At 38.6% G+C, this 11,509-nt stretch overlaps 1 protein-coding gene across 2 annotated transcripts in view; it reads right to left on the bottom strand.

Annotated features, from left to right (window-relative positions):
* Positions 1–5,218: 5,218 nt before the first annotated feature.
* Positions 5,219–11,509, bottom strand: part of TRMT1L (tRNA methyltransferase 1 like) — a 36,122-nt gene continuing 29,831 nt past the window's right edge. For both annotated transcript variants that reach the window (XM_040263805.1, XM_040263804.1), the window contains 4 exons: positions 9,670–9,836; positions 8,795–8,857; positions 6,487–6,613; positions 5,219–6,385 (listed from right to left, as the gene is read on the bottom strand). In XM_040263805.1, coding sequence (XP_040119739.1) covers positions 6,133–6,385; positions 6,487–6,613; positions 8,795–8,857; positions 9,670–9,836 — 610 coding nt within the window. In that variant the 3' untranslated portion in view covers positions 5,219–6,132. The remainder of the gene's footprint in view (positions 6,386–6,486; positions 6,614–8,794; positions 8,858–9,669; positions 9,837–11,509) is intronic.

Genomic DNA, 11,509 nt, shown 5'->3' with positions numbered 1-11,509 from the left:
CCTGTAGAGGGCTTTGAAAAGTTCCAGCATATTCCTGGGAGTCTAGAAGGCTGCATGTATAAGATGTATGCATACCCAAAAGAAAAATGAAGGCATTAATCTAACCTGTGACAGAACTTGAGGCTCTGTAAGTAGGAAGTGAAAGCTAAGGCAGAGTTGTAAACTGCATGTTGAAGTATTGAAGGCATAGCCCAACAGTTTCAAAGAGCACTTCAAGATTGGGAGAGTTAACTGTTTAAAGGTATTAAAGAACATTGCTGTCCAATCATTAGCTGACCTCTAAGCTAACAAAATGGAGAAAGAAATGGCAACCCACTCCAGTTTTCTTGCCTGGAGAATTTCATGAACAGAGGAGCCTGGCAGGCTATTGTCCTTGGGGTCACAAAGAGTTGGATACGACTGAGCAAAGATCATTCACATTGAAGCTAGCAAAAGAGAATATAACAGTCACACACAGCAAAAAAATGCAGGCTTTACAGAGTCAGTCCAAGAAGTTCTAACCCAGCAAAACCTGAGGAGGGGAAGGGATTCTGGGTTCAGAGTTGGCATGTTATATTATTTTAAATGTTTAGTTCTCAAAAAAATTTACAAGACTTGCAAAGAAAGTGTCTGGGACAAAGCCCAGGTGTTGAACTTATTAAGTAAAATTTTGTTAGCCTTTAAAAGCTTGTTCAGAGAACTAGAAGAAACCATGTCTTAAAAGCTAAATTTGAGAATAATCTTGCTCCAAATAAATAACAATAAAAAATTATGATAAAAGAAGCAAATAGAAATCCTGGATTGGAAAACTGTAACAGGTGAAATAAATTCTATAGAATCCCTCAAAAGCAGATTTGAACTGCTAGAAATATTCAGCAAATTTGAACAGAGGTATTACTTGAGAGTAGCCAAATCAGAAAAAAAAGGAATAGAAACACAGTATTGTAAATCAGCTATATTGCAATATGAAATAAAATTTAAAGGAATAAAGGGGGGAAACTGCAGAGATCTCAGGTACACTATCAAGTATAATAGCATAATGGGGGTCCTAGAAGGAGAGAAGGAAAGGCAACCCACTCCAGCATTCTTGCCTGGAGAATCCCAGGGACGGCGGAGCCTGGTGGGCTGCCGTCTATGGGGTTGCACAGAGTCAGGCACGACTGAAGTGACTTAGCAGAAGGAGAGAAGAAAAGAGGCTACCATATATTTGGAGAAATAATTGCCCCAAACTTCAGAATTTTACAAAAAAGAATATGCATATCTGAGAAGCCCCAGTTCAGTTCAGTTCAGTCGCTCAGTCATGTCTGACTCTTTGCAACCCCATGAGAAGCCTAACTAGTGCTAAATAAGACAGGGCAAGAGAAAAGTGATCACATATGAGGACTCTTTAGTAAGATTAACAGCTTGCTTCTTAGAGGAAAGTCATGGAGGCCCAGAGCCTCTGCAAGAAAGAGTCAACCTAGAATTCTCTGCAGCAAAATTACTCCTCAAAAATGAAAGAAACTAAGATGGTCACACACAAAAACAGCAAATCTGTCAGTAGCAGACCTGCCTACCTTATAGGAAATACTGAAAAATCCTTCAGGCAGAAATGAAAGGACGTTAGATAGTAAGTTGAATCCACATAAATAGTAGCACTGGTAAAGTTAACTACGTAATGAAACGTGAAGGACGGTAGGGACTTTTTGATTGTCCAGTGGCTAAGACTCCATGTTCTCAATGCAGGGGGCCCAGGTTTGATCACTACTCAGGGTTGATTTCCTTTAAGATTGACTGATTTGAGCTCCTTGCTGGAAGGCTCCTCTCAAGAGCCTTCTCCAGCACCACAGTTTGAAAGCATTAATTCTTCCGTCTCTGCCTGCCTTATGGTCCAGCTCTCACATCCTTACATGACTGCTGGAAAGACCTCATACCCTTGACTATACAGATCTTTGTCGGCAAAGTGATGTCTTTGTTTTGTAACACACTGTCTAGGTTTGTCATAGCTTTTCTGCCAAGAGACAATCATCTTCTAATTTCATGGCTTCAGTCACCATCTGCAATTATTTTAGGGCCTAAGAGGAAATCTGTCACTGCTTTCTTTCCCTTCTATTTGCAATGAAGTGATGGGAAATTACTTTTCGCTTATTCTGTGGTTCTTCCCTGTCCCTTTTTTGTTCTTCCATTGTAGTTTGACAATTTTCCTTCATGGTGTATTTGTGGTCGTCCTTGTTTTTGTGTATCTCTTGTAGGTGTTTTGTGGTTACTGTGGGGTTCCATGATTCTGTATTGATTTATTTTAAACAGTCCTTTAGGTTCAAACACATTCTAAAAGGATCTATGTTTTTACTACCTTTTCCTCTTAGTTATTTCTTGATATATTTTACATCTTCATGTTTATTCCTTTCGGAGAAGGCAATGGCACCCCACTCCAGTACTCTTGCCTGGAAAATCCTATGGACGGAGGAGCCGGTAGGCTGCAGTCCATGGGGTCGCTAAGAGTCAGACACGACTGAGCGACTTCACTTTCACGCATTGAAGGAAATGGCAACCCACTCCAGTGTTCTTGCCTGAAGAATCCCAGGGACGGGGGAGCCTAGTGGGCTGCCGTCTATGGGGTCGCACAGAGTTGGACACGACTGAAGCGACTGAGCAGCAGCAGTTTATTCCTTTACTAAAGTGAAGGTCACTCAGTCATGTCTGACTCTTTGTGACCCCATGGACTGTAGCCTGCCAGGCTCCTTTGTCTATGGAATTCTCCAGGCCAGAGTACTGGAGTGGGTAGCCTCTCCCTTCTCCAGGGGATCTTCCTAACCCAGGCCTCCCACATTGCAGGCAGATTTTTTACCATCTGAGCCACTAGGGAAGCCACCCAAAATCTCTTCCTTCCCACACCAGGAGTCAAACCCAGGCCACCTGAGTGAAAGCCAGGAATCCTGTTAGACCATGTGGAAGAGGACAATTCCCTTAGTAATTACAATTATAGTTGATTTATAAATTGTTTGTCTTTTAACCTTTGTACTAGCTTATTTGAGTGGTTGATACTTGGCTTTTACTATATATTTGCCTTTACTAGTGGGACTGTCCTATAATTTCTTGTTAGAGCCTTTTCTTTTCCATTTACAGAAGAACCTTTAACATTTGCTTTTAGGGTTGGCTTGGTATTGAGGAACACTTTCCATTTTTGCTTATCTGAGTTCTTTATCTCGCCTTCAATTCTAAATGATAATCTTTGACCCCCATCTCTCCTCTGGGACCCCTATAATGTGAATGTTGATACACGTTATCCCAAAGATCCCTAGAAGTGTGACCTTTATGTTTAAAATTTTTTTCTTTTTGTTGTGCGATTGGGTAGTTTCCCTTGTTCTGTCTTCCAGGTTACTTACGTGTTCTGTATTACCCAGTGAGCTGGTCATTCTAGTGCTTGTCATTTCAGTTATTGTGTTCAGTTTTGACTGGTTCTCTTTTATATTTTCTGGTTCCTTTAAAACTTTCTCATTGTATTCATCTATCCCTTTTCCTAGTTCAGGTAGCATTCTCATTACTGTTTTGAATTCTTTTACCTGGTAAATATTTATTTCATCAGTTCCCCCACCGTAACCATTTTCTCTTGCTCTTTCAAGTGAAATTCCTCTGTCATCTTATTTGGCTTATTTTTCTCTCTCCCTATGCAATCAGGTGAAACAGTTCCTCTGGCATCCTTGAAGGAGTCCTTATGTGGGAGTATCCCTTGTAGCCTGCGTGTTCTTTGGTGGAAGAGCTGGATCGGACATGAACACAGGTCACATCTTCAGAGGAGTGAGCTGGCAGCTGTCACTTGGTGGGAGGCGGGGTTGGAGGTGGAGGGGCTGGTCGGGTGTGAGGCAGGGCTTCCCCTCCTCTCAGTTGCCCGCAGGGATGGGGTCAGGTCTCACGCTGCTGGAGCAGAAGCCCCGAGGGTCAGGTCCAGGCTGGCTCAGGTAGCTTTCAGTGTGCTCTTGTTCCTCCCAGTACTCGCCTTCACACCAGCGGGGAACAGTGCTGAAGCAAGAGGTGCACAGTGGGTATTAGGCAAGGGCTGAGGTGACCTTCCTGACTGCTGTGCCATCACCGGAAACGGCTGCTCCCCACCTTGCTAAGACAGCACGTAGGGTTTGAGCTGCCTTTAGCATCTCATAGCCAGATGAGCTTTTCCACGGTGGTGGCAACCCTTGCTTCATGGTGAATATGCAGTGCAAGGCCTGCAGTGCTGGAGCATCTGCTCAGCTCAGGCTGGGGGCGGTGGAGGGCATACCAGAGTGGTCACGGGGAATGTCAGCAGTCTGTGGTTTCCATTTCAATTGCCCTTTCCACCCAGCTTTGAGGCCACGTGAGTATCCAGGTGCACCTCATGAGTAGAGTACAGCCTTCCCAGAGCCCTCCTGTTATTCTCACTGGTCCTCCAACCAGCCAAGGCCTCATCTTCCCTTTGTTGGACTCCAGGCTGAGGCACCCAGTGTGTGGCCTGAAACACTCGCCCTCCAGGGAGGGTAATCTCCCTTTTCCTCCAAGCTCCCTCCCAGGGTCACAGGTCCCTACCTGATTGCTTGTTTTTCCTTACCTGTTTCTGTGTGGATCTTTTATACAGCCTCGGTTGTACACCTGACAGGTTCCAGTTTGTTTTCAGTGAAAATTGTTCCACATGTAGATGTATTTTTCATATGTTTATAGGGGGAGATGGGTTCTATATCCTCCTATTCCTTCACCTTATTTCCTCTCCCCATACACATACATTTAAAATAATCAGATAGTCCAAATGCTGATTTGTCTCATGGATTTATAGAAACTTAAGATTCTTAACTATACAAAAAAAATAACATTTCTTTTCGTGTTTGTGAATTAACTGGCAAGAATAATAAAGGTTTTCTTTTAATGGTCATAGAAACTAACATGTACTTTATCTATTCCTTTATTTTACTAAAATTCCATTAATTGGAGACAAGAAAAAACATCCTTGTAAGATTATGCTGTAATAACATGAAGAGTTTTTCCTTTATTTCTTATAAATTAATACTCTTATGTTGATGCAACCCCAACTCCCTGAATCTCTGTGTATGTCATGGAAGTGGTTTTTTTACATGATACATTTAAACCTTTCAGTCATTTCTCTTCCTCCATTTCCCAAGCTTAATACTTGTAAAAAAGTTAGTTTTCTAAGAAACACTTAGGTAAAGGTGTATTAAATCCTTGGGACAAAAATCTAAATTTTTGGTATACCTTTTCACACAAACTTATATTCAGATGAAGCAAGAACCAACCATATTTATTAATGGAAACAAGATATTTTTTTTCCAACTAATTTCCATAGTCATGTTAGCCTGGGCTACTTGTACAAAAAATTAGCACATACACAAACCAAAAAACAAGCAAAACAAACCCACCCCAAAAAGCAAGAAAATCCTCACTTTATAAATTCATAAGGTGACAAGTTTTACCCCTGAGAGGTAGCATAACCAAGCAAATGAATATTGTACGTGCATTAACTGAGGCACTTGAGATCACCCAGTTTGTTTAATTGATAACGAAATCTCTCCTCAGAATTTCGTGCTTGTAAACAATTATATTAGAACAGTAGTCTCAATTTATTTTAACAAAATCTTACTCTAAAGTGTAATCATCAGACTTTAAACTTACAAGAAAATGTATTTCTCTCTCTGATAAGTATTTAGTTGGAGAAATAAGATTTCTTGAACTTGGGAATATATTTTTAGCTTGTATTTGTGAAATAATACATTTGTAATCAGAAAGGACACTACTCCTATTTAGGGTCACTTTAATAAAAGGATTTTGGATTCATCTTACACATTAAAAAACAGAAAAGATAAACATCGTGAATCACTTTAAGTAGAGCTGAGATTAAAATTCCATACACTCTGCATGTGAAAATTTTCTGAGTTATTAAACAGTAGGGTGATCTCAGTCACAAACTTGGCTTCATATGAAATGTTTTCATTAAAATTTTAAGTTTTCTTTAAAATAAAAACTTGGAAAGCATAGCTCCCAAACCAGCTAAATTAGAAACTGCTAATTTTCTGAATGAAAAGAGCACTGGTTTTTTTTTTACACAACTGAATTGAAAGAATAGAAAAAGCACTACAGTTGTTATAGAGAACTATTAGGTCACCAACACAGGCATCTGAGAAGCTTTCCTTTACATCACCATCTTCTGCAACCACCTGCTTCTGCTTTGTCATCCGCTGACATTTCACCCCTGTCAGCTAGTGCATCTTCAGATGCTGGCTGGACGTGGCCCTCTGACTGTCCTCCAGTGTAAGTGGGGGTGCTGTACTTCAAGAGGATGGATTTGAACTGCATTAGGGGTGCATCTGTACGAACTCCCATTGGATCAAAATGGGTTCGGCTTACTCGAAAGCCTGCTTGAGAAAGATAGCACAAAAACTTTTTTAACCTGCAACGAGGAAAGGCAAAAAAAAATGAGGTTCTTGTTTTAAATCATAATGCCATAAAAATATTAAATAAATACACTTTGTCATCCACTGTCTGTCTTACTTTGGCATATTCATTCCTTTAATGCTGTGTCTGTGGATGTTGTAATAAAAGGGAGGATGTTCAGTATTGACATCAGTCTTTTGCCTCTTGACTAAATTTGCAGTTGTTTCACTACTTTTTCTCTTTCCTGAAATGTATAGATATAAACACAGAAAGTTAGCATTCTCTTAAAAATTACAAGCCAGATACTTTAATAACTACATACTATCTTCAAGTCTAAATCCTTTGACAGAACATTTTGACCTATCCAATCTTAATTCTTAAAATAACATAGCTTTTATTGTAATATTTATTCTTTATATTTTCACTATCCTTTACTCATGTAATTTTACTGTTTAACTATTTGCTGAATCAGAACTTCTTTTCTACCTTCTTCAGTTTTAAGCCTCAAGCCTACCTCCATGTTCTGTAGAAAGCCATTTTTGAAATGTGGGACAGTCATTCCACAGATTTCACTACTCTCAACACTACTCTGAGTTTGATTAAGTTCTGTCATTATATGTTTTCTTGTTTCATGTATTTAGGTCTTTAATAATGTGTATAAATCCTTCCCAAATTATATTCTAAGTTCCTGGAGAATAAGGTCCTTTATTTCTATACTTGTATTTTCTACTGAACGCCAGTAGAATTGGCCCTGGTGAACAATGCGGTTTTGAATTGTGTGGGTCTACTTCAACATGGATATTTTTCAACAGGGAGAAACTACAGTAACACATGGTTCACAGTTTGTTGAATCTGTGGATGAAGGACTGACTTTAAGTTAAACATGGATTAATCCCAGGGCTGTTCAAGAGTTAACTGTGTTTGATATATAGTAGTCTTCATTGAACACAAAACGAACACAAAGTCAGTCTTAGGGGCTTGCATACAGGAATTTATGAGTACACTGTATGATCTCATTGCCTACTTCTTACTGCAGTACTTAGCCTTTACATTTTCAGTGAAAGGAAGCTAGCAAGTAAGTTTCTAGCAATGTATCCCTTCAAAAATCACAAAAGGAAGACAACTGAGATATCCAAGTTACCATATGGAAATTTTTTTCTGAATGTTCAACTCTGTATTTCTATATGAATGTTACTATGGCCAAATTTAAAATTTTCATGAACATTCACTTAAGTGAAAGAGTTCAGAAGACAAATCTGATGCATGAAAATGAATGATGAACTGCATTCAAAGATAAATACTTTGAAGTATTGACTCATGGCTTCCCCATTAAATCAGATAATTAAAACCTGATTATACTGTCACATTAAATCTAAGAAGGCATATGTACCCCAAGAGTTAGGAAAGGCTAAGACTAAAAATCCAATACCTTCCAATTACTATCATCAGCAGTACATAGATTTCTTTTGCCTGATATTTTCTATCATGTAAGATTTTATATGTTGTTATACTAGTTTAGAACAATCATAATTTTAGAGCTATAAAAGAATCCATAGAGATTAGTCTAATTCCCTTAATTTATACATGAAAAAGGCTCATAGATTTTAAATATCTTCAAAACTTATGTTTTTACCTTATTCTAAAAAGGTTTTATGACAACTCTTAAAGGTGGGGGACCTGGCTGAGATTATGTAACAAATGACACGAAGTAGAATGATACTCAAATTTAATGTATTTTACAGTATACTGGAATGCCTTTCTCTTCCCTCCAACAGAGAAATTAAGGAGAATAAGTCATTTTTAAGTGATTTGAATCCTAACAAATTAGTTGAAGATGCTAAATGAACATGACTGTTGGGAACAGTATGTAGTTATTAAACCATAAGCTATTAGCAGGAGTTGAAATTTTCTTCTCTTTGAAAATCAACACTAAAATGTTGAGCAACTAATACAAAATTACAGCTTGTAACTATAGTCCTTGGTTCTTTCAATCTCAACACTGTTTTTGCCTGTATACAAAACAGATTTAGAATCTAACATTGCCTTCTAAAAACCTTAGACATTAAGCATCGCCATTACAAATCTTAAAATCCTGTGATATGAATTTACAATACCTAATACAAGTATATTTTAAAGTATGTACACACCTCAAATAAGAAAGCCTATGTAATAAAATTCTTATGGCCAGGGTATAGGGTCTTCTGGTTAATCAATGACATTTCTTTTAACATCTTGTATAGCAAAGTACATATTAATAGAAGTTTTGAACTATGCAAATGCCAGATAAACAAGGTCTACTGTAATTTGGTTGCTGGTATAAGATGAAAATGAATTTGAAGTAGACTACCAAAGCAACCTCTTCTCTTTCAGTTACCCTGCTGCTGCGTGCTCTTACACAGATGTGTTCATACAAACGCACATGTACCTTGTGCGCTGTGACTGTCCGTTGTGGTATCATCTGTAGTTTTAATAAATACACCACATTCTTCTAAAATTAGAACAAATGGAAACAAAATATGTTACAGGATGATATTAAGCAACAATTTGAAATTTACATAAAAGCTTACTAAATCTATGTACTGCTTTTATGAATATATGAGATTCTATGACCAAAACAAATTCCAAGAATACATTTTTTGACCCTCTTAGATACCTAACAGGCCCACCCTTCTAGCAATAGCCAGATAAAACTACAAAAGCCTATTTATACTAAAGAGAAAACAAAGGAAAAAAAACTTAAATTTTCCTGAGTGGTTAAGTGTAAACCTAGCTTCCATGTCTCAATGGATATTACAAAATTTTTGGCCACACTGTTCTCAGAAGGACCTAAAGTTTCTCTTTCCAGAAAGCAGATACAGGGTAATAAAATCAGAACAGACTTTTCAGTTCAGTTCAGTCGCTCAGTCGTGTCCGACTCTTTGCGACCCCATGAATTGCAGCACGCCAGGCCTCCCTGTCCATCACCATCTCCCGGAGTTCACTCAGACTCACATCCATCGAGTCAGTGATGCCATCCAGCCATCTTATCCTCGGTCGTCCCCTTCTCCTGCCCCCAGTCCTTCCCAGCATCAAAGACTTTTAGTTCTTTCAATCTACTAAAGTTTAAAAAATACATCTATAAAACAAAATCATCATTCCTTTCAGGCCCCTAATATAAACTTGAAGAAAACAACGCAATTAAAAAAAAAAAAGCTAACGGACTCCTTAAAGCATACTACTTATATTGCTTTTAATTATAACATTAAAGATGGAGTATTTTTGATAAACAATTTGTAACCTAGTAAATTAGTGTCAAGTCACCTTGCTTGTTGAGATTTGAAGGTGCATGAACTGAAAACTGACTTTGAGGAGTACACTCTGACTCAAAGATTAGTGTCTTTATTAGGGTCTGAATGTCGTCCAAGCCATGGTGAAGAGATTCAGACAGCATTCTTTTGAGGAATCCAGTATTGAAAAGGGAACTTGACCTGAAAAAAGAATATAGAATTAGATTCAAGAAGTGTTTTCTTTAATAAAATGTCTTCATAATTAAACGACTAAGATAATTTGCCCACTTTATCATGTCAATTCTCTAAACTGGTGGGATTAGTAAAGGAAATTTTATTCACAGTAGGTCAACTTACTGAGCCCTCATAAGGTGTATGTCCTGTTGTACATAGAGGCGTAAGATACAGCAAAGTATAAAATTCACTGTGTACCCTATGAAAGCCTATAAATGTAGACAGCATCTAGACTGGACACACAGTAATGCAGAGGTTTCCACAATGCATATTCCTATCAGTAACAGTAACCCTTAGTTCCAGGGCATATATGGCGGGGCAGGGTGACATCCATAAGAATTACATGTGCTGGTGGTGATGTAGTTAAAAAGTAGCCCAGGACTCAGTCTGATATGTTTCCCATTTAATTTGAGAATCACAAGTATAATGGACAGAATATGAATTCCAGGTCAGACAAGCCTTTCCACCACTTATTAGCTACGTAATCTTGAGTAACTTGTTTTGAGTCTCACATTCCTTATCATAATATGGAAAATAAAACTTCTCACAGACTTAGGGAAATTAGATGAGATAATACACCTACAATCCCTAGTACAAGGTATATCCTCAAGAAACAGTAGCTATTACTAGGGTTAGTAAATATATATGAAAGGATATGTGATTTTAAGTGTCAAACGAGAGACCAATGTAAGATTTACTAAAAGACAATTCAAAGATTATTTTGGATTTAAGCACTAAGGAGTGACACTTCAAAAAGGATGCAGAATTTGAACTAGAGGAAGGGAAGGGAGAAGAGACTGGACGAGTGTAAAGACATGAACAATGGCTTTAAGTGAGAAAACCTTAAGTTATTGTTCAGTCTTGGAGGTCAAAAAAAAAAAATTCTGGCTCTGTGTGTGCAACTAATTAAATCCTGAGGGATCAGTTTTATCCAACACTTAAATACTCTGTGCCGTCATTTTTTCCTTTGGTAAAATGAGGGAAGAGTTGGGCTAGGAGATCTTTCTGGATCTAGCAACCTGGTACTCTGAACTTCCCCAGTTCCAAGAGTGAGTAGGGTCAACATACAGCAGGTGACTGAGAGTACTAGAAGGCTGGCCAGTCATTTCTTAATCTAAAAGTATTTACTTGAAAATAAAATAATGGGCATCAGCACAAATATGTTTACCATTAAGTTAATTTTTAGACTTCAGTCACTCAGTCGTGTCCCAACTCTTTGCGACTCCATGAATCACAACATGCTAGGCCTCCCTGTCCATCACCAACTCCTGGAGTTCACTCAGATTCACGGCCATCGAGTCAGTGATGCCATCCAGCCATCTGATCCTCTGTCGTCCCCTTCTCCTCCTGCCCCCAATCCCTCCCAGCATCAAAGTCTTTTCCAATGAGTCAACTCTTCGCATGAGGTGGCCAAAGTACTGGAGCTTCAGTTTTAGCATCATTCCTTCCAAAGAAATCCCAGGGCTGATCTTCAGAATGGACTGGTTGGATCTCCTTGCAGTCCAAGGGACTCTCAAGAGTCTTCTCCAACACCACAGTTCAAAAGCATCATTTCTTCGGCGCTCAGCCTTCTTCACAGTCCAACTCTCACATCCATACATGACTACTGGAAAAACCATAGCCTTGACTAGACGGACCTT

The sequence above is a fragment of the Oryx dammah genome, unplaced genomic scaffold, assembly GCF_014754425.2.
Source record: "Oryx dammah isolate SB20612 unplaced genomic scaffold, SCBI_Odam_1.1 HiC_scaffold_21, whole genome shotgun sequence".
Classification (NCBI taxonomy): domain Eukaryota; kingdom Metazoa; phylum Chordata; class Mammalia; order Artiodactyla; family Bovidae; genus Oryx; species Oryx dammah.
This window is presented reverse-complemented; position numbering and strand designations above follow the sequence as displayed.